This window comes from Aulonocara stuartgranti (assembly GCF_965226115.1).
Source record: "Aulonocara stuartgranti genome assembly, chromosome: 3".
In the NCBI taxonomy this organism is placed as follows: Eukaryota; Metazoa; Chordata; class Actinopteri; order Cichliformes; family Cichlidae; genus Aulonocara; species Aulonocara stuartgranti.
Window position 1 is genome coordinate 35,742,168 of NC_138941.1, and position 22,768 is coordinate 35,764,935.

Genomic DNA, 22,768 nt, shown 5'->3' on the forward strand with positions numbered 1-22,768 from the left:
TGGCATACCTTAAAAAAGCAAACAAATGATATGCTAGTCCTTTTTCTATCCCTACGTTCAGGTTAGGGGTGGGTTTTTATAATCGATTTATCGATTAAAATCGATTCTGGCTTGGATAACGTAAAAACGATTCATTAAAATTCTTTTTTTTTTTTTTTTTTTCTAAATGACATCAGAAACAGCAGTATGCGACATTACGTGATGGCAGAGCTTCAGTTCATCCTTTGTCATTTTTTTTTTTTTTCATTAATTTCATTAAAATTCTGAATTGATTTTTTAATATAAATTTATTTTGCCCGAAATGCCAGAATCTCAGGTGAAATCTCACAAAATTTCAACAACCACCAAACAGCTAAGACAGTAAATGAGAGCAGGAACACGGATTCTGCACAAAGACTTAAACACACAGCGCGACCCGCGGATCAGAATCAGTTAGATGTCGCCTTTCTCACGGTCGGGGCTGAAAGCCGACAGCTTGCTGATTCTGATCTGTCGGCGCTGATTCTAAAGCTGTTAGTTTGACCGAACCAGCAGCAAAAGAAGATCCATCATCATCATCATGAATTCACTCTTACTTTTACTATTTTGCTTCGACCACGATGCACAGCATGTGTTGATTAATGGTTTTCTTTCATTTCTGATGTACTGCAGAATATTTTTATAAAATCCCAGGCCAGGAAAACCACCTTCATGTTTTTCTGTGTTTTATCTTCAGCTACTTTGACACAAAGGCATCTGCTGTGATGCTCACACCTTTGATAAAGTCTTGCGTGTGTCAGCTTCCTTTTTATAGATACAAAAATATGTAAATGTACTGATCTGAATTATAATATTTCTGTCAAAATTTCCCAGATTCAAATTGAATAGAATCGAATTAAATCGAATTGTGGATCGAATCGATTCGGGACCTTGTGAATCGGAATTGAATCGATTCTAGAAATCAGTGACGATACCCAGCCCTAGTTCAGGTCTCCTTTCTAAAGTCAACAATTTTTCCGTTGTTACTAATATTATACAGACTGAGCTAAAAAAAAAAATCATATACATTATATCCAATAAACAATGTGGAAAAATATTTGCACCATATAACTGAGCTAAAACTCCACAGTAAATACTGCTGGGGTTTCTATTTTTACCAACTGAATGCCATGATTTCTAAGAGATCAAAGAAAAAAGATAAAGCATAAATGTGACCTGTGACATATTCATTATGTGCTAACCATTCAAAAAATGGGCAGCTGGATGAACAGAAAGAAAATATGAAATATTAATTGCACTATGATATTACATAGTGCAAATAACATATCACAAATGACATGGAAGTGAAGGAGCACAAGCCCAAAAAGCAATGCATACATACTTACAGTGTGTTTATTTATATTTCTGCAGCTTGAACCTTTCTACCAGGAAAGATTTCCTTCATTCCGCTTCATCACTGTGACTGCATTCAGGTATATTGTTTATGGTATACGATTTCACAAATATTTAAACTAAATAAAGTTAAAAAAAAGTTTGGGGTTATTTCTTTTGCAGTAATGGGTCCATTGTCAATGACATGGACATTGGATTTGCATTGTCACTGGTCCCTAATGCAAATGAGATTGCGCAAGTTTTGATTGATGCAGCCAAGATAACACCCTTCGACATTGAAACCAGTTCTATATTTGTGAACGGCACACGTAAGATATATTTAATACAATCATGTCAAACATGTTTCTATATTTTAGAACAGTTTCTGAAAGCAATGCATTTTTTTTCTCTTTTTGTCAACATTTACAAAAGTGTCACATGGAGTGAGCCACAAGATCAGTCTCCTCACTGCCTCCTGTATGGTGCTGCTGTCATGGCTTCTGTCAGGCCAGCAATAACATCTGCGCTGATGCTTTTGTGAAATAACTTGAGGAAATGTCTCCTGTGACTGGGTATGAAAAATGATTTTTACAACAGAAAATCCACGAGGAACTTCTGATGAAGAGCACTCATAGTATGATTTAGAAGTAACTAAAGCTAAAATGAACCTTTATGTAATCAATCAGTATAGATTTGAACATAATTTCTGACGAAGGTCATTGGGTGTCAATTTATAATGTAAGAGATAAAGTCATAATATAAGTTAGACATATCAGTGAGACAAAGTTTTTTTTTTTATCCATAAAGCATCTCCTCAGCTTAAGAATCTGACTGTGAAAGAAAAGAAGTGATACTCAACATAGCATCACCTCACCTGGCATACTGGAAATATAAGATGTGTGAAAATATCCTGTATGATTACCAGTCACTTTTACCAGTCAATATTTAAATATATTTGTTGTATGTATCTTATTCTTGTATTGTATGTATTATGTTTGTGTTGTATTGGATAATTCAGATAAAAATCTAAGTCTAAGTGATTCTGATATTTAAAATGATTTAAAATACTATTGTTATTAAAAAATAACATTAATATCACCTTTTTCCTTCTGAAGCAAGTTCTTTTGAAGTCTATCATGATAAACTGAGGAAGCTTCAATTAAAGACTCTTAATTTTTAAACACACTTTAATCCGCTATTCTCTCTCTCTCTCTCTCTCTCTCTCTCTCTCTCTCTCTCTCTAAATCAGGAAAAACAAATAGGAAATACTATCATGGGACTTTTAGGTTCCCATCAAAGATTTTTGATACACATATAATTAAATCAAATTCTTAGTTTTACATGTTACTTACATCTTACTTTTTAACCAACATCATTTCTTTTCAGCATTGTCAGTATTTCAGTGAGGGGGTGTGATGTAGCATAACTTAAGCAGCAAGGAAGGTGATAAGTAAATAGAATTAGCAGACAATTGAAGTTCTTTTTAAGCATACTTTATTGCTGGCATCTCCCTTTTACCATAAAACAATCACTCAGGCATGCAAAAATCCCACTGGCTTTATACAAGACTTTGCCCACACCTGACCTCGTTAGTCCCTACCATTGAAACAAAATAGGTCAAACCAAATAATAAAATTCTAAACAAAGAACAGGAATAAAGTCATGCATGAAACTGACAAACTCATTTACTCAACTAAATAGTTTGTAAAGTAAAACACTGCATGCAATATAACTCAAAAGGCTACTTTAAAGAAAACAAACAATACTATACAAAATGAAAAACCCTCCATTTGGTTGCACCCAGTGATGCAATCATTGACCTCATGACCCTATAAACAGGAAGTAGTGGGCGGCCCTTCCCATACACCTGTCTCACATATAGGACCTGAATGCACAACATGGACACTATGGTAAGTATAACCAAAGCAACATAAAGAAACATAATTTACCAGACATGTGCCTGTAAACAGAAGAAAATTCAGATGATCTGATGGTTAGTAGTGTTTGCTTTAAAACACATGCATGGATGTAAAGGATGTAACTACTGCTACCACAAACAAAACCTGGGATATTGTGTGTTAAGAGAAGTTACACCAGCAATGTCTAAATTAAAGCATTATGGCTGACTGTAAAATAACAGAACACAAAATAACAATATACGCAAGTGACAAATGGCAAATGAATTCTGTCCTAGCCACTTTGTCACAGGGGGCCTGTTTGTTGCGTAACTGGTGTAATTAAATAATAACTCATTGGTAATGGCATATTTATTTACAATTGTATATGACTAATGTTGTGTGTAGAAGTCAGTCAGTGACCTGGTGACATGGCTATGTTGTACACCTCCTGGGACTACCAAGAAGAGATATCCCAACTTACTTTGTAGGACTGTAATATCAACATTAAAATAAATAAATAAATAAATAATAATGATAATAAATAAAATGTCATAAATAATAGGAAAAAAGAAAAAATTAAGGATGAATAAAGAATACACAAAAATAAAAACTGAAAAAATTAGTAATACCATTTCAGCAACCTTCTATGCCACTTTAAATACACATGTCTACATACAGACATATAAATAAACCAACACATGCATTTCTTATATAGAATAGAATAATCCTTTAATTGTCCCACAAGGGGAAATTTGGTTGTAACAGCAGCCAGAAAGACACATATATAACAAACAGTACACAGGACACAGAACAGAAACATACACAATTTTTCTTACATATTTACATTAAGGACAGTGGTTACTATATACAGAGAGTACTGTACAGTTATTAAATAAAAATAACTTCAGATAAGAGGCAAACCAGGTTGTAGTGCGAATCAGTTGATTAAATTATTGCAGTTACAGCGCAGATGCAAACATCTATGATTGTTGGGAGCAGTTTTGATTGTACAGTCTGACAGCTGCAGGGAGGAAGAACCTACAGAAACGCTCCTTCATGCATCTAGGATGTAGCAGTCTGTCACTGAAGGAGCTCTGCAGTTCAGCAACATTTACATGCATGGGGTGGGAGACTCTGTCCATCAGAGATGTTATTTTGGCCAGAGTCCTTCTGTCTCCCACCACCTGCACTGGGTCCAGGGTGCATCCCAGAACAGAGCTGGCCTTCCTGATGAGTTTATCCAACCTCTTCCTCTCAGCTGCCGATAAACTGCTGCTCCAACATACAACACTGTAAAAAATGACGGATGCCACCACAGAGTCATAGAAGGTCTTTAAAAGCGCTCCCTGTACTCCAAATGACCTCAGCCGCCTCAGCAGGTAGAGTCTGCTCTGATCCTTCCTGTAAAGAGCATCAGTGTTGTGGCTCCAGTTCAGTTTATTATTCAGATGAACACCCAGGTACCTATAAGAGTCCACTATCTCAATGTCCACTCCCTGGATGTTCACCGGTGTCAGTGTGGTGGGTCTGCGTCTCCGGAAGTCCACCACCAACTCCTTGGCTTTCCCGGCGTTGATCAGCAGGTGGTTCTGCTGACATCAGTCAACAAAGTCCAGAGTCCACTGTCTGTACTCTGAGTCGTCCTCACCTGTGATGAGGCTGACTATGGCAGAGTCGTCAGAGAACTTCTGTAGGTGGCAGCGTGGGGAGTTGATGGAGAAGTCTGCAGTGTAGAGGGTGAAGAGGAACGGTGCCAGCACAGTTCCCTGTGGGGCCCCCGTACTGCAGACCAGCATATCAGAGACACAGCCCTGTGACCTCACATATTCTGGGCGTTCTGTGAGGTAGTCCAGTATCCACTGGGACATGTGGTGGTCCACTCCCGATAGCTCCAGCTTATCTCTCAGAAGTCATGGCTGGATGGTGTTAAAAGCACTGGAGAAATCAAAGAACATGATCCTCAAAGTGCTTCCAGGCTTCTCCAGGTAAGTCAGAGCTCGGTGCAGGAGGTAGATGATGGCGTCCTCCACCCCAATGCCAGGCTAGTAAGCAAACTGCAGCGGATCCAATGAAGACCTCACCAGGGGGCGCAGATGGTTTAGAACCAACCTCTCGAGGGTCTTCATCAGATGTGATGTCAGGGCTACTGGCCTGTAGCTGCTGAGGTCCTTGGCATGGGAGGTCTTTGGTACCGGTACCACACAGGATGTCTTCCACAGCTGTGGTACTTTCCCCAGTGACAGGCTCAGGTTGAACAGATATCCTATGATGCCACACAGTTCATCTACACAGCATCTCAGGAGCCTGGAGCTGATGCCATCTGGACCTGCAGCCTTGTGCACCTTGATCTTGCGAAGCTCATTCCTCACTTGAAGTGCTGAGATAGAAAGAGTGGATTCTGGGGGAGGGGGGTGTATGTTGGAGTCCACAGAAGCCGGGGGTGGGTGTAATGACTGGGAGCTGGGAGGTGTGAAACTGAGAGGTGTGAAGTCCTGAGATGAAGGACAGGCAGTCCCTGAAGATGAAGGAAATTGCAGGAGGGGGGACGATGCTGTGGGAGGGGTCGGTGTTTGATCAAACCTATTAAAATATTTATTTAGGCCATTCACCCACCCCAAGTCTCCTGCAGCCTGGGGGATTTGTTTTTGTCCTGAGATTTTCTTAAGGCTGTTCCAAACCCCTCTGATGTTGTCCTGTTGCAGCTGCTCTTCCATCTTCCTCCTGTAGTTTTCCTTCCCTTGCCTTATCTTCCATTTCAGCTTCTTCTGGACAACTCTCAGCTCCTGTTTGTCTCCAGATCTAAAGGCTCTCTTCTTCTCCTTGAGGAGAGCCTTAATTTCAGGATTTATCCATGGCTTGTTGTTAGAAAAACACCATACCTTTATGCTGGGTATGGTGCTGTCCACACACAAGTTCATGTAATCCGTAATGCAGTCTGTGATGCTGTTGAGGTCATCCTCCAGGGGGCTGCAGAGGTTCTCCCACACAGTAGAATGGAAAAAGTCCCTCAGGGCCTCTTCAGTCTCTGCCGACCATTTCCTTACTGTGCGTTTCACAACTGGTTCTCTGTGCATTAGAGCAGCGGTCCCCAACCCCCGGGCCTCAGACCGGTACCGGTCCGTGAGTCGTTTGGTACCGGGCCGGGAGATTTGAGGCTCAGGTGTGAAATGTATAGTTTTCAGCGTTATTCTGTTATCCTTTTTATCGTTAACTCGGTTTTCCTTGGTCTTTTCACGTGTGTTATGAATAAATTTTCTTTTTTTCGGTACCGGTACTAGTTTTATTTTGTTGTATTTATCCGCGACACCTTAAAGGCCGGTCCATGAAAATATTGTCGGGCATAAACCGGTCCGTGGCGCGCAAAAGGTGTCAGCCGGTGATCAGCTGTGATCAGCTGATCACGGGGCCGGGGTTAAAAGAGAGACGCCACCCACCTGTTCGCCGCTCAGACATCATTCTCTTCGTGTCAGGAGCTCCGAAACTCTGCCGACGTCAGTCTCCGCCTGATTCAGCAACCGTGAGTGTTTTTCCCTTCAATCCTTTTTCTCTTCCCGGCTCCGCTCGCTCTCTGTCTGTAACGACAGTTCCGAAGCCACGCTACGTGCACTGATCGTTACTAGAATAACTGCGTGTCTGCTCCAAACCCACCGCTAGCCGTAGCCGCGCTTGGGTCTAGTCAGCACGCTACACCGGCACGCCGCGCTACTGTGCGTAGCTCGCCCGCCGTGACAGGATGTCTGAGCCCGCTATAGACCCAGCGGAATTTGAACGGCTGAAAGCCGAAGTTCTATATCTTCGCGGTGTGGTAGATCGGATGTGCACAAAAGTGGAGTCCCTCACCGAAACTGTCCTCCAACGTTCCACTTCCGTCACCTCGCTGCAACGTCAGCCAGCGCCGGTGAGCGCGGAACCCCGGATCGGACTACCAGACAAGTGGAACGGAGTTGATGGTCGGCCTGATGGTTTGCTTGCCACTTTAGACATACTGTTCGAGTGTCAGCCCACTAAATACGCCACCGCTCGTGCAAAGGTTGCCCTTTCTCTTGTCTGGCCAGGCTCAGGAATGGGCCGCGGCTCTCTACTACAATAAATCGGCAGCTTGCAATGACTATGCCCTGTTTGTGGAGGAATTAAAGAAGACGTTTGTTCCCCCGAGCAGCGAAGTGGAAGTGGAGTCACAGCTGCTTCATCTACGCCAGGGCAGCCGACCCGTCTGTCACTTTGCCTCTCAATTCCGCACCCTGGCCGCTAAGCTACAGTGGGGAGACGCTTCTCTGCGCTCTATTTTTCTGGAGGGACTGGCTGACTACATCCGAGACGAGATGACCGGCCGTGAGGCCCCTAAAACCCTGGATGAGGCCGTGGACCTCGCGCTGAAGATTGACCAACGTGTGATGTCGCGGCCTCGCCATACCCCTCGGGCCTCCAAACCCTTCCAGCCTCAGAGGACCACGTCTTCGCGACCTCCTCCCCCCTCTGATGGAGCCACAGCTAGCCCAAGCAGCACATCCAGCGAGGAGCCCATGCAGCTGGGTGGACTCCCCAAAGAGGAGAAAGAGAGACGCTGGCGTGAGGGCCTCTGCGCCTACTGTGGATCAGCTCGACACCGTCGTCCCCAGTGCCCGCTACGGCCGGGAAACGATGACGCCAGGTAGACTGGCCCTTCCCACTCCTCTGACCCCTCTCGTTTTTTGTTACCGGTAACTTTTCACCTGAAACACCAACGGCTCTCATCTGAAGCCCTCCTGGACACCGGAGCCGCTGAGAACTTCATCGATCAGAAACTGGCCTCTCGGCTTCGCATTCCGTTGACTTCCGTCGACCGATTCCTCCCGGTGACCTCAGTAGACGGGCGACCACTCCAACCCTACCCGATCCAGTTCCAGACCCAGCCAGTCCGCATGTCTGTCGGGGATCATCAGGAGGAGATCCGGTTTTTAGTAGTCTCGGCCACTTCCTCTCCTCTCATCCTCGGCTACCCCTGGTTCCGTCAACATGACCCCCACGTCTCCTGGTCTTCCTGCCGGATCCTGGACTGGGGTCCCCAGTGTTCACGCCGCTGCCTTCTCTTCCGGACTGGAAAGGACTCAAAGTCAGAAGAGGCGTCACCCCCGGAGCCCATTGATCTGGATAAGATCCCTCCGGCTTACCACGACCTATCTGAGGTCTTCAGTAAGAGGCGAGCCTCTGCTCTCCCTCCTCATCGCTCCTACGACATGGCCATCGAGCTCCTCCCGGGAGCGGTCCCTCCTCGTGGTCGCCTGTTCTCGCTGTCACCCGCAGAGAACAAAGCCATGGAGGAGTACGTCGCTGAGGCTCTCCAACAGGGCTTCATTCGCCCTTCTACCTCCCCTGCAGCTGCGGGATTCTTCTTTGTCAAGAAGAAAGACGGCGGGCTTCGCCCCTGTATAGACTACCGGGGCTTGAATAAAATCACTGTTAAGAACCGCCATCCTCTTCCTCTGCTATCCACCGCACTCGATTCCCTCTCCCAGGCCTGCATCTTCACCAAACTAGACCTACGCAGCACCTACAATTTGGTGCGGATTAGGGAAGGGGACGAATGGAAGACGGCCTTCATCACCCCTAACGGACACTGGGAGTATCTGGTGATGCCCTTCGGCCTCTGCAACAGCCCTGCTGTCTTCCAACATCTGATCAACGATGTCTTGCGGGACATGCTGGGCCGGTGGGTGTTTGCCTATCTGGATGACATCTTGATCTACTCCCGCACCGAAGTGGACCATATTCGCCATGTGCGGGCCGTGCTGAGCAGGCTGCTCGAGTACCAGCTGTTCTGCAAACTGGAGAAGTGTGCCTTCCATCAGCGGTCCACTACCTTCCTGGGCTTCACCATCTCCTCCAATGGCCTGACCATGGACCCGCAAAAGGTCCAAGCCGTGACCCAGTGGCCTCAGCCCTCCAGCCTTAAGCAGCTACAGAGCTTCCTGGGCTTTGCCAATTTCTATCGGCGCTTTATCCGCAATTTCAGCACCATTGTCGCCCCACTGACATCCCTCACCAAACCAGCTAACCTGCCCAAGCCCTTCTGCCTCCCCCCTGGTGCGAAACAGGCATTCCGAGACCTTATACGCCGGTTTGCTACAGCTCCCGTCCTGCTCCACCCTGATCCTGCCAGAGATTTTGTGGTGGAGGTGGATGCCTCCGATGTTGGCGCTGGCGCCGTCCTCTCTCAACACGGCCCGGATGGGAAACTTCACCCGTGCTGCTATTTCTCGAGGAAATTCTCTGACACGCAGCGACGGTACGGTGTCGGCGACCGGGAACTCCTGGCCATCAAGTGGGCCTTGGAAGAGTGGCGGCATTGGCTCCTGGGAGCGAAAGAACCGTTTCTGATCTGGACTGATCACCAGAACCTGATCCATATTCGTTCTGCCAAGCAGCTCAACCCAAGGCAGGCCCGTTGGGCCTTATTCTTCGAACCTTACAACTTCCACCTCGCCTACCGCCCTGGCTCCAAGAACACCAAGGCAGACGCTCTCTCCAGGCAGTTCGCCCAGGACGGCCTCACGTCAGACCCTGGACCTATCCTACCGTCTCATTGTTTTGCTGCCCCCCTTCGGTGGCCCTTGGAGGACTCTATCCGGGATGCCCTGACCGCCGAACCGCCTCCGCCTGACACCCCGGCTGGGAGGCTCTATGTACCATCCCGGTGCCGTCAGGAGGCCTTGCCTGGGTGACCAGAGAGCGGGGAGGAGTGAGCCCAGAGCAAGGCCTCCTGACACCCCGGCTGGGAGGCTCTATGTACCATCCCGGTGCCGTCAGGAGGCCTTGCTCTGGGCTCACTCCTCCCCGCTCTCTGGTCACCCAGGGCCCGACAGGACCCTCCAGCTCCTCCGTCGTGCCTTCTGGTGGCCCTCCATGACTCGGGACGTCCATGACTTCGTTTCCGCCTGTGACACCTGTGCTCGGGCCAAGTCCTCCACCCAGCCGCCCGCTGGCGACCTTCGCCCTCTTCCTGTGCCGAGACGTCCCTGGTCCCATGTCGGTCTTGACTTTGTTACTGGCCTCCCATCTGTGGACGGTCTTGACACCGTCCTCACCTTTGTGGACCGGTTTTCTAAGGCGGTGCACCTGGTTGCCCTGGCCGGCCTCCCCTCCGCCAAACGGACGGCCGAGCTCCTCCTGGACCATGTCGTCTGGCTTCACGGATTCCCCAAGGACATAGTCTCCGATCGGGGGCCCCAGTTCACCGCCAGGTTCTGGAAAGCCTTTTGCCGCCTGATTGGAGCGTCTCCCAGCCTCTCGTCCGGCTATCACCCTCAGACCAATGGGCAGGTTGAACGGACCAATCAACAGTTGGGGCGCTTCTTACGGTGCTTCGTCTCTGCCCAACCGCTTTGGCCTTGTTACCTGGTGTGGGCTGAGTTGTCTCATAACCTTCACGTCTCTTCCGCCACCGGTCTCTCGCCCTTTGAGGTCTGTCATGGTTTTCATCCTCCTATCTTCAGCCATCAGGAAGCGGAGGTCGACGTGCCTGCTGCTGAACGGATGGTCCGCCGCTGTCGTCAGGCCTGGATCAAGGCGCGGGCTCTATAAACCCTATAAACCTTGAGTGGGCAAACAATAGAAATTAAACTCTTTAAATAAAAAATAAATTGTTTTAAAGACGGAGACTCTACAGTAGGCAGCGGTAGCATCTCTTCCACAATATAGGCTGCAATCATGTTTTTAAGCTCGCCTTCAGACGCTTTCTGTGCTGCTGAAGTAAAATCAGGTTTTGCCTGCTTAGCAGGAGTTGCCGCGGTGTTATCCATGGATGATGAACAAGGATCACTCAGAAGTGTTCGTCTATGCTCTCATGTCAGGCGCTTCAGTAGATTACTCATGCTATTAACAGCAGCCGATAGTTTTTTCTCCCCAGGACATAGGTTACATATTACTGTAATATTCTTGTCTGCTTGTTTCAGAAAAGTGAAGACACGGGAATATGTCCATTTCATAAAACAGCCACTCGCTTCATCCGAGTCCGACATCTTTCGAATACGACTATGCAGCAAACTGGCGCAAAATGACGTGCACCTGCACTACAGCGATGTTAAAGCGGCAGAGTTTACTTCTAGGTTTAGAAGACAAATTATTGAAATTAAATAATGATATTCAGTGAGTTTAATTATTTTACAATGTAACGCAAGTACATTGTAAGTAACTGTAATGAAAATACCTAAAAATGAATAGTAATTAGTTACTCTACTTTTTCAGTGGAAAAGTAATTTAATTACAGTAACGCACTACTTAGTAATGCATTACACCCAACACTGATTATCTGACAACAGATAATGAAAGTGTCATTAACCATAGTTTTTGGAAAGCTTATTTCCACTTCAACAAACACACCCTGAATACTGGCAGAACTTTTGAATGAAGGAATCACTGAAACAGACTTGTCTGACAAAGTGAAGCTGGCTAAGAGATCTCAAAAAGCAACACATCATGCCACTATCTAAAAAAACACCTGTGAAACAAAGTCACTGCCATCTGTCAGTATGGAAAGGGTTACAAAGCCAGTTCTCAGGCTTTGGGCTTCGACGGCCGTTTAGGACGGAAGTGAGTGGCTGTGAAATTGGACAGCCTTCTACCCTTCGTTCAAGTCTGCCCTTACTTCGGGTCGCTGTTTTTCCGGTTGCTATCGCCACAGCGTGAAAACTTTAAAATGGACCCAGAAATGTCGCTCCATTTTTTTTTTGTACATTTTTAATTCTCATGGAGCTAGTAAAAGGTAATCATCGTCGCTGGCATGTTTTGTACCTTAGACTCATCAGAGACAATCTTATCCAGGTAAAATACGTTTCTTTAATCTACACGCATTAAGGAATTACTTAGCTACACTCAACAAAAATATAAACGCAAGACCTTTGTTACTGCTCCCATTCCCCATGGGATGGACGTAGAGACCTAAAATTCATTCCAGATACACAATATAACCATCCCTCCCAAACAGTGGTCACAAATCAGTCCAAATGTGTGGTAGTGGGCACATCTGCTATATTGAGACAATCCATCCCACCTCACAGGTGTGCCACATCAGGATGCTGATCTGACATCATGAGTAGTGCACAGGTGTACCTCAGACTGCCCACAACAAAAGGCCACCCTGGAATGTGCAGTTTTTTGCGCTATTGGGGGTCTGGGGACCCAGAACCGGTCAGTATCTGGTGTGACCATCATTTGCCTCATGCAGTGCAACACATCGTCGCATGGAGTCTATCAGATTGTCAATTGTGGCCTGTGGAATGTTGGTCCACTCCACTTCAATGGCTGTGCGAGGTTGTTGGATATTTGTGGGAACTGGTACACGCTGTCGTATACACCGGTCAAGCACATCCCGAACATGCTCAATGGGTGACATGTCCAGTGAGTATGCTGGCCATGCAAGAACTGGGACATTCTCAGCTGCCATCTGCCCTGAACAATGTGAACCATGATTCATCCGTGAAGCGCACACCTCTCCAACGTGCCAGACGCCATCGAATGTGAGCATTTGCCCACACAAGTCTGTTACGGCGACGAGCTGGAGTCAGGTCAAGACCCCGATGAGGACGACGGGCATGCAGTTGAGTGTCCCTGAGACGGTTTCTGACAGTTTGTGCAGAAATTGTTTGGTTGTGCAAACCAATTGTTCCAGCAGCTGTCTGGGTGGCTGGTCTCAGACGATCTTGGAGGTGAACCTGCTGGATGTGGAGGTCCTGGGCTGGTGTGGTTACACGAGGTCTGCGGTTGTGAGGCGGGTTGGATGTGCTGCCATATTCTCTGAAACGCCTGTGGAGACGGCTTATGGTTGAGAAATGAACATTCAATGCACGGGCGACAGATCTGGTTGACATTCCTGCTGTCAGCATGCCAATTGCACGCTCCCTCATTGCTTGTGGCATCTGTGGCATTTTGCTGTGAGACAAAACTGCACATTCCAGGGTGGCCTTTTGTTGTGGGCAGTCTGAGGTACACCTGTGCACTACTCATGATGTCAGATCAGCATCCTGATGTGGCACACCTGTGAGGTGGGATGGATTATCTCAATATAGCAGATGTGCCCACTACCACACATTTGGACTGATTTGTGACCACTGTTTGGGAGGGATGGTTATATTGTGTATCTGGAATGAATTTTAGGTCTCTACGTCCATCCCATGGGGAATGGGAGCAGTAACAAAGGTGTTGCGTTTATATTTTTGTTGAGTGTAGTTTCATGGATAATTTCAGTGACTGAATTATTGCCGGTCATTCGTACACATGTACTGTATTATATAAAAAATATAAACTAAATGTCTTTGAAACTTATAGAATCTAATCTTGTGGTTTCTTTTTTTTTTACATAGCATTTTATCAAACTGTTGTCTGTTACTGAGTTAGAGTATTATACTAATCTTAGTGGTGTGGCAGCCGACGATTGAGCCAGCACTGCAAAACTTGTGGATGGGCGATTCAGTGAACAGTGGGAGGAAGCATCCTATAGCTCTCTTTGCAGTGTGATTCTCCACTCCCTGACCAGAAAAGACAAACCGCATGCACATGCGCTACCCCATCCACGTCTATGGGGTTTTACAGCCTTAGAACATCTATAATAATTGTAAAAAATATAGCTAGCTACTTTGCAGATTTCACTTATCGCGGGTTATTTTTTAGAATGTAACTCCTGCAATAAATGAGGGACCACTGTAAACACAATAAATACAACAAAAATATTTTAATTTGTAATTAAAGTAATTTTTAGGAATTGTTAGGTGATGGCATCATTAAAGATTAAAAGTCAAATCTGAGACCTGGAGCCCCTTGCATAAGAATTGCTGCTGGAGGAATTTCCCTCAGTCCAGTTGCAAACATATGGACAGATTTCCACTTTTTTCTGAGGATGGAAAAGGAGGAAAAAAAAGTTATTTCTAATGAGAATAAACTGAAAAAAAGTCCCATTACACTATGCTGACATAAATATACACATTACTACAGTTTCAACCAAATTTAATACCTTCTACGGAAAGCAGGTAGTCTTGCCAGTGGCTTAGTACTCTCGACTGACGCCTGGTGCTGCCAGGTGGATGGAAGATGTTTTCTAGAACATCAGCTGTCAGCCTGGTCTTGGTGTAGCACATGGATGAGAAGAAGAGTGAAGGATGCTGTTCCAGGGCGTTAACAAAATCCAGTGTTGCTAGAGCTTGTCTGAAACTACAAAACAGTATCATTTTTAAATAATTGATTCATGTTATTTCTCAAGGTTGTGGTGCCTTACCTACAGCATAATCTCCATCTCAACAAGCAAGCAGAGTTAACATGTGTTACGGATTCAAATATTGGGGATGGATACAAGAGGAAAAACCAAAAGAACAACACTGGGCCGGTGTTCTGACAAACCATCCTACTTTGGCAAAACGTCCTACCCGTAGGATAATTTTACGGTGTCCCCTGACAAACAGTCCTACTTTGGCAAACCGTCCTACCAGTAGGATAATTTTACGCTGCCATATGACAAACTGCCCTACTTTGGCAAAATGTCCTACTGTATGTAATTTATGCACATTTCTGCTGCCAAACAATAATTCCAGCACAAATTTAAGTAGATATGACTGTTTGCCACTTAACTTTGCCCATCAGAGTATGTTTGTAGCTGATATTCATAAAGGCAGTTCGGTTTGACACTTCTTTTTACCCATTAAAGTGTGCTTGTAGGTCACATTCACAAAGGTAGCATGTTTTGGCACGCAATTCTTCCTGTCAGAATTATGCTTCTTGCTCTTATTAACAAAGGTAGCATGTTTTGGCACGTAATTCTTCCCGTCAGAATTATGCTTCTTGCTCTTATTAACAAAGGTAGCATGTTTTGGCACGTAATTCTTCCCATCAGAATTATGCTTCTAGTTTATAATAACAACAGTAGCATGGTTTGGCACTTGTTTGTAGAAGCAGTCTGCATGCCAAGGTGCTTAAGTTATACAGCTGTCACCACTGAAGTGATTGGAACACCTGACTATATAAACTATGACAATGAACTCACTCCATTATAGTTACAGTATATATTTACTGAATATATTTACAGATACATATATTTGACATTTATAGATCCAACAGAACACAGGGAGAAAGAACTGAAAAAGAAACAGTGTACAAATTATGCACATTTGTCGCACAGGTACTTGACCAGGCTGCTGTCATATTGAGCACATCCAAAATGTACCCATCTGGAACAAAACTCGCACTGCACCTGAAGAGGGAGAAGGGGGGGGGGTGTGTAAGTGTGTTAACCAACATTATGAATTTGATGAGAAAATTATTACTACAGTGGCTTGCAAAAGTATTCGGCCCCTGTGAACTTTTCCACATTTTGTCAGATTGCATTCACAAACATGAATCAATTTTATTGGAATTCCACGTGAAAGACCAATGTCTCTACCAGTCTCTAGCTGGTAGAGACATACCCTAAAAGACTGGCAGCTGTAATTGCAGATAAAGGTGGTTCTACAAAATATTGACTCAGGGGGCTGAATAATTACACACACCCCACTTTTCAGTTATTCATTTGTAAAAATTGTTTGGAATCATGTATGATTGTTGTTCCACTTCTCACGTGTACACCACTTTGTATTGGTCTTTCACGTGGAATTCCAATTAAAATTGATTTGTGTTTGTGGCTGTAATGTGACAAAATGTGGAAAAGTTCAAGGGGGCCGAATACTATTGCAAGCCACTGTATATTGCATTTGTGGTTTATTTGTTTTACCATTTCAATCATACTGGACTCAGGATCGGCTTCCAGCATGGAACAAACCACACAGTAGTCATCAGCATTACCTAGAAACACACTGACATTCAACCTAACAGTTTTAAACAAAACTGAAAGTGCTATTGCAATACAAAAGCACATGACTCAACTTACTTTGTTGTTCTAGCAGTCCGCAAGCAATTTCAGTGCGGTGCAGCCCAATGGCTTCTGGAGTGGTCAGCACCCTAGTAACCTCTCCACTCAGAAGGTAGTGTTCAGCAAACTGTAAAATATGCTACAGTAATTGCAATTGATTAACTTAATTCTAGTTAAATACATTAAATACAATTGGTTATTAAATACCTTCAACACTAAAACTCCACAACTGCTGGAGTCCATGTGCTTGTTGTGTGGCAGAGTCTCCATTTTCCAATCCACTCGGGACTCTTCCTTTCCTTTCATCTTCAGAAAATTCCTAATAAAAACAAAACAAGTTTTTAAAATTTAGCCAGCATTTTGCTCTAAATAAAAAGAAAAAAAAACCCCACAACCTAAAACAGATAATTAATGAATGATGAATACCTCCAGTTACGCATAACTTTCCTTTCATAACAACCTTCATTTCCAAGAGGGTCTAACAGCAGTATAGATTGTGAGGAGATTTTGACAACCTAAAATTAAAATTGTATTTAGTAGAATATGCGTATTACACTCACTTAAGTAAACATAATCAATTGTAAGCATTTTCAAAATAAGAATATGCTGCTAAAAAGAACAGTAAAACAAAAAAGAGAAAAAACACATGAGGTGTGAACATGTACCACAAGGATCCAGTGTGCACCAGAGTTCAGTAGGCACAACCAAATGTCCTCAGCCGGAAACAACATCTGTGGAATATTTTTACGTTTATAAAGGTTTAGATTTATTTACATAACATACACTATATAACCAATATAACCTCTACATTACCTTGCTGACACATTTAAACTTCCCAGAAAACAGAGAGGTTGCAACAACGCAAGACAACTGATACACGGGTTTCTGAAAAATGCAAGATTTATTTTTTTTTAAAAAGATTACAAAATTGTATAAAATACCTTTGTGAAATAACCGGCATACGTTCTTACTTGCCTTTTGTTTCCTAATGAGGCAGTGCAGGTATGCATCAATGACCTGTTTGGATTAAAAGAAGATTATTTTTACAGACCACCACTAGGACCAAAAATGATTATTTCACTTACCTCATCAGAAAGCCACCCACTGTCCTCCAGTGTGCGAAAAGAAGAGTCATACAATTTGTATGGCCCAACGACTGCCTCCACACGCCCGGTGTCTTTTGCAGCCCAAAGCCACTTCACTAAAAAACAAAATATGATAAGTTTCTTTAGTAATAACAGTTGCCATTTGAAAATCACGGTCAATGGCCAACGGGCGACAAGCAGACAAGGGCCAACGGGCCACAAGCAGACAAGGGCCAACGGGCCAACAACATAAACATGCCAGAGGGGAGTAGCTTTATGTAAATCAGAAATTAGCCAAAATTGGACCAACAGGTCAAAATTAGCAAGAGGGGAGAAAAAAATAAAACATTCTATCCATTTGACTAGCCAAACAGGCAACAATTGACCAACCGGTCAGAATGAGATTTTTAGCTATGCCACCTTTTTCTTGCGTGCTGGGTTTCTGGGGGGTCACTGGTACAAGCTCTTCTGGTGCTTGGACTGATTTTACCTGAGCTATTTTTGGTGCAAACTGAATGACAGAGGATCTGTTATTTTGCAGCGCTTCATGTTGATGCTGAGGACTGCAAGGCCACATCTCAGAAGATGGGCTACTCTCAACAGATTCAGTTGGAGTTGAGACTTGGACAGGGTGGCTTCTTCTATAGGGTTTAATGTGGTCAATACTGTATAGACTTTTTAAAGTATTTCCCTCAGCGTTTTTCAGTCTAACACATTTTCCACTGAAGTCATCAATTGTGTAGGGACCTGAAAAATCCGGTTCAAGTCTTCCTCCTTTTCGCCCACGTTTCCTCATATTTAGAAGCAGAATTTGATCCCCTACATTGTACACAATATTTTTGTACTTTTTCAGGGCCCGCTTGGCGTATGCAACCTTTTGCTTGTCTTGTGACTTCGCAATGTTTTCTTGTGCAGTTTCTTTAACTGCATGTTGTGCTTCACTTTCAGACTGTACATAGTCACTGTACCTTTTGTCGTCTGGCAGATCTGTCAGTGCGTCCCAGGGTGGCTGTGGCTACAATGTAGCTTGCCATCACCAGTGTGTGAATGTGTGTGTGAATGGGTGGATGACTGGATATGTAAAGCGCTTTGGGGTCCTTAGGGACTAGTAAAGCGCTATATAAATACAGGCCATTTACCATTTACCAATGATGTTGGAAATCTAAAATTTTGTAGATATTAGCAATTAAAACAAGATGATATCATATTCATAAAGACATTACTGGGTTTTTTTCTTAAATGGTTTCAATTCTTAGTTCTAACATAGAAAGAATTTGACAAACACTCACCGGCACTTGAGCAGGCACTTCTGATGGAAATACTGCCTCTCTTCCATACATCAGAAAAAAAGGTGTGTATTTTGTTGTGGTATGTACTTTTGACCGAAGTGAAAACAGGGTGGGCTCTAGATACAGATCCCAGTTATTCTGCTGGTCATTCACCAGTTTTCGGAGGGCTCTAAATGCAGGCATAGAAATATGTAAACACAGTAAGTAAGACAGAAAGTTTAATTAGAAGTAAAGAAATTAATAAATTATTAAGTAACAATTAAGTTTGAATAACATAAGTAATGTTATTAAAAACTGATAGATAAAAATTAGGCATACCTTTTTATGTTGTCATTGGTCTTTTCATCTAGACCATTGGTCTGTGGATGGTATGGTGCTGTGACACTTCTTTCAATTTGCAATAACTTGCAAAGATCAGAGTTGAGCTTCAACAGATAAGGACAAGGTTATACTTCTTATACAAGCACACAAGAAAAAATCTTTGACCCCAGTGAAGTAAAGTTAACAAATGTAACTGAAAATTATTTAACACTTACTTCATTCACAAACTCTCTGCCTTGGTCTGACAAAATCCTTTTGGGGCAGCCATGTCTATATATAATGGAGCACAAGTGCTGGGCTACCTCAGATGCAGATTTCGTTTTTAATGGGAAAGCTTCAACCCATTTTGAAAAGTAGTCAGTTGCAGTAAGTATATACTGGAAGCCGCTTGAAGTTTTAGGAAGAGGTCCAGTAAGATCTATACCAATAAGTTCCCACACTTCAGACACCTATCAAGGACAAATTAATAATTTGAATAACAATTTGTATAATGTACACATTAACATTGATAGTTAAAATTAGTTGGCAAACCCTCCTGCCTTTATGAATATGAGCTACAAGCATAGTTTGATGGGTAAACGGGGCATAATATTTACCTGAATACACTGCAACGGTTGCACAGCAGTTAGTGGTTTCCCAACTTTTTGACACTGGTCACATTCCAGAATCTTTAAGGTAAAAATATTTATGGAGTTCACGTAAATGTTCAACATTCTCATTTGTAAAAAACAAAAACACTTAATGACATATTCTCTAATGAACAAACTATTTAGCAACAATAGTTTGTGTGCGCGTCTTCAAATCTCTGCCAGGCCTACAGGTTCACTACAATATCACTAATTGACCATATTTATTTATATTTTGCAAGTGTACAGTTTCTCTTTTAACTGATATCAAAAAATTTGCTTATTTTAAACACTATTTAACAACAGTACAAACAGTTAATACATACCCATGTTTTAATGTCAACTGTCATACCAAACCAGTAAAATCTGGAACACACTGCATTTAGCGTTTTGTGTGTGCCAGTGTGTCCTCCAATTGGAGATGAATGAAACTCATGAAATATCTTCCTGGCATCATCCATGGTTTTTACTACTCTTCTGGTTCCAACAAAGAGTTCTCCACCTGCAAATTTCAAATTCAAATTTTATTTGTCACGTACACAGTCATACACAGTACGATATGTAGTGAAATGCTTGGACAACTGCTCGTGACCTAAAGAAAACAAAAAAGGAAAAGGCTATGAATAAGATAGGAAATAAATATGAAAAATTAAAAAGGGTAAATTTAACTAGGAAGGAATAAAATATAAATTAAGGTTAAAAATGAAATAACTGTACAACACAAATTAGAATGAAGGGTAAATTTAACTGGGAAGAATAAGATAAAATATATAAATTAAAGTTGAAAATAAAATAACTGTACAACAAAATACACAATACACAATATAGAACTATATAAGAATGTATGAAGAAATCTAAATATAAATAAATATATACACAGCAGCTGTACAAGTATTAACTGGAAATGAAGAATATAGTGACCAGTGTTGTGCAAAAACAATGTCCAGAAAGTCCAGTGTGTGTGTGTAAGAACCATATGTGTGGGTCAGTACTGTGTGGTGGTGTGATTGAGAGACCGTATCGCCTGCGGGAAGAAGCTCCTCCTCAGTCTCTCTGTGTTGGTCTTCAGGGAGCGGAATCGCTTTCCTGACCTCAACAGAGAGAACAGTCTGTTGTTGGGATGGCTGAGGTCCTTCACGATCTTCCTGGCCTTGGTCCGGCACCGCCTGCTGTAGATTGAGTGCAGGTCAGGGAGCTCGGAGCGGACGGTGCGCTCAGCTGACCGCACAACCCTCTGTAGAGCTCGTCTGTCCTGCATGGTGCTGTTCCCGAACCAGGTTAAGATGTTTCCCGCCAGGATGCTCTCTATGGTGCACGAGTAAAAGTTCCTGAGCACCTTGGAGGGCAGTTGGAAGTCTCTCAAGCGTCTGAGGTGGTAGAGACGCTGTCGGGCCTTTTTCACCACGGTGTTGATGTGACAGGACCATGACAGGTCCTGCGTGATGTGAACTCCGAGGTATTTGAAGCTGTCCACTCTCTCCACTGGGCACTCGTTGATGACGGGGGTCTGGTAGTTCCTCTCCTGCTTAGTGCTGAAGTCCACTATCAGCTCCTTTGTCTTACTGACGTTTAGAAGGAGGTTGTTCCTCTGGCACCAGTTCTCCAGATTCCTAATCTCCTTCACGTAGGCCGTCTCGTTGTTATCAGAGATCAGGCCCACCACGACGGTGTCGTCAGCAAACTTGATGATGGTGGTGGAGCTGGTAGTGGCCACACAGTCATATGTGTACAAAGAGTACAGCAGGGGGCTCAGAACACACCCCTGGGGGGCTCCAGTGCTGAGAGTGGTGGAGGCTGAGACATGTCCGCCCATCCTTACTGCCTGTGGTCTGCCAGTTAGGAAGTTGGAGATCCACTGACACATAGATGAGCTGAGTCCCAGATGCTCCAGCTTGGTGGTGAGTGTGGAGGGAATTATGGTATTAAATGCAGAGCTGTAGTCTATGAAGAGCATTTTAACATAATTCCCCCTTCTAGTGTCCAAGTGAGTGAGTGATGTGTGGAGGAGATGAGAGATGGCATCGTCTGTGGAACGATTTGGACGGTAAGCGAACTGTAGTGGGTCCAGTGTGTCTGGTAGTGAAGAAATGATGAAGTCTCTGACCAGGCGTTCAAAGCACTTCATCACTACTGAGGTGAGGGCTACAGGGCGATAGTCATTGAGAGAAGCAGGGTGGGGTTTCTTCGGGACAGGAACAATGATGGACTCTTTGAAGCATGTGGGGATCACCGACTGAGATAAAGAGATGTTGAATATCTCAGTGAACACAGGAGCTAGCTGGTATGCGCAGTCTCTTAGGATACGACCTGGGATGCCGTCTGGTCCTGCTGCTTTCCTGGTGTTCACTCTCTTGAAGGCTCTCCTTACTTCATGCTCGGAGATGACGAGCACGTTTCCGGTGCTGGCAGTATCTTCCTGTCTGCAGCCGTTAGCGCCGCTAACACTAGCATTGTTGGAGACCTTAGCTGCAGCCTCGAAGCGAGCATAGAAAGTGTTCAGCTCGTCTGCCAAAGTCACGGCCGCGTTCGTCATACCGGTTGTTGGTGCTTTATAGTCCGTTATTGTCCTTAGTCCCCGCCACAGGCTCCTAGAGTCACTCTGTTGGAGTTGTGACTCTAGTTTCCTCCCGTAGCGCTGCTTCGCCTCTTTCACCGCCCTCCGCACGTTATATGACACGGCTTTGTACGGGTCCATGTCCCCCGTCATGAGTCCCGTGTTGTAGGCAGCAGTGCGGGATCTCAGAGCATCGCGGATGGTTTTATCCACCCACGGCTTCTGGTTGGGAAACGTTGTGATAGTCTTTGTCTCCACGGTATCATCCGCTAGTTTCCCGATGAATCCCACAACCGCTTCCGTAAACACGTTGACGTCATCGTCGGAGCTGTTTCTGAACATGCCCCAGTCTGCGTCATCGAGTGCATCCTGTAACGTGGCCACCGATTGATCCGTCCAGCGCGCGACCTTCCTCTGAACCGGAACTTCCTGTTTCAGCCTTTGTTTGTATTTTGGCATGAAGATGGCGGCATGATCAGATTTGCCAAACGGGGGGCGGGATTGTGCCTTGTAGCCGTCCTTGACCGTAGTGTAGCAGTGGTCCAGTGTCCTTTCACCCCTGGTGGGGCAGGTGATGTGTTGATAAAAGTTCGGCGCTGCGCGTTTGAGGTTGGCGCTATTAAAGTCCCCCGTCACAATAAGCGCAGCGTCCCGGTGTTGTGTCTGGTGCTGTGTGAGTGCCTCATGCAGCTCGCATAAGGCGGTGACCGTGTCCGCTTGTGGTGGAATATAAACGGCACTTACAATGACCGATGTAAATTCCCGAGGTAGATAAAA

At 44.5% G+C, this 22,768-nt stretch overlaps 2 protein-coding genes across 5 annotated transcripts in view; both read right to left on the minus strand.

Annotated features, from left to right (window-relative positions):
• The window catches only part of LOC309703945 (uncharacterized protein), a 102,907-nt gene that overhangs the window by 68,622 nt on the left and 11,517 nt on the right, over positions 1-22,768 (minus strand). The gene's annotated exons all lie outside the window — the stretch shown is intronic.
• LOC309703947 (uncharacterized protein) lies at positions 15,260-19,436 on the minus strand. Of its 4 annotated transcripts, XR_014276091.1 has the most exons (12): positions 19,408-19,436; positions 19,027-19,260; positions 18,809-18,915; positions 18,491-18,659; positions 17,092-17,317; positions 16,930-17,001; positions 16,782-16,847; positions 16,543-16,631; positions 16,324-16,435; positions 16,135-16,243; positions 15,979-16,049; positions 15,260-15,462 (listed from the first exon to the last, which is right to left on the minus strand). XR_014276091.1 is itself a non-coding variant. In XM_082528872.1 (10 exons), exons 1-10 carry the CDS (start codon positions 17,995-17,997, stop codon positions 15,370-15,372), a joined length of 1,158 nt encoding a protein of 385 aa, XP_082384998.1. In that variant the 5' UTR covers positions 17,998-18,199; the 3' UTR covers positions 15,260-15,369. The 4 variants fall into 4 exon arrangements, 3 of the variants coding, with proteins under 3 accessions (XP_082384998.1, XP_082384997.1, XP_082384996.1); XM_082528872.1 differs by lacking the exons at positions 18,491-18,659; positions 18,809-18,915; positions 19,027-19,260; positions 19,408-19,436 and adding an exon at positions 17,622-18,199 and having other exon boundaries at positions 16,135-16,255; positions 17,092-17,133; positions 17,202-17,317; XM_082528871.1 differs by lacking the exons at positions 15,260-15,462; positions 18,491-18,659; positions 18,809-18,915; positions 19,027-19,260; positions 19,408-19,436 and adding an exon at positions 17,622-18,199 and having other exon boundaries at positions 15,759-16,049; positions 17,092-17,133; positions 17,202-17,317.

Excerpts from the sequence above, each read along its gene's own strand:
- LOC309703947 (XM_082528870.1), bottom strand. The coding sequence starts at position 17,997 with ATGAGGAAACGTGGGCGAAAAGGAGGAAGACTTGAACCGGATTTTTCA. Across the intron at positions 16,848-16,929 it reads AGTTTAAATGTGTCAGCAAG|ATGTTGTTTCCGGCTGAGGA; the intron begins GTAATGTAGAGG and ends AATATTCCACAG. Across the intron at positions 16,436-16,542 it reads AAAGTTATGCGTAACTGGAG|GAATTTTCTGAAGATGAAAG; the intron begins GTATTCATCATT and ends TGTTTTTATTAG.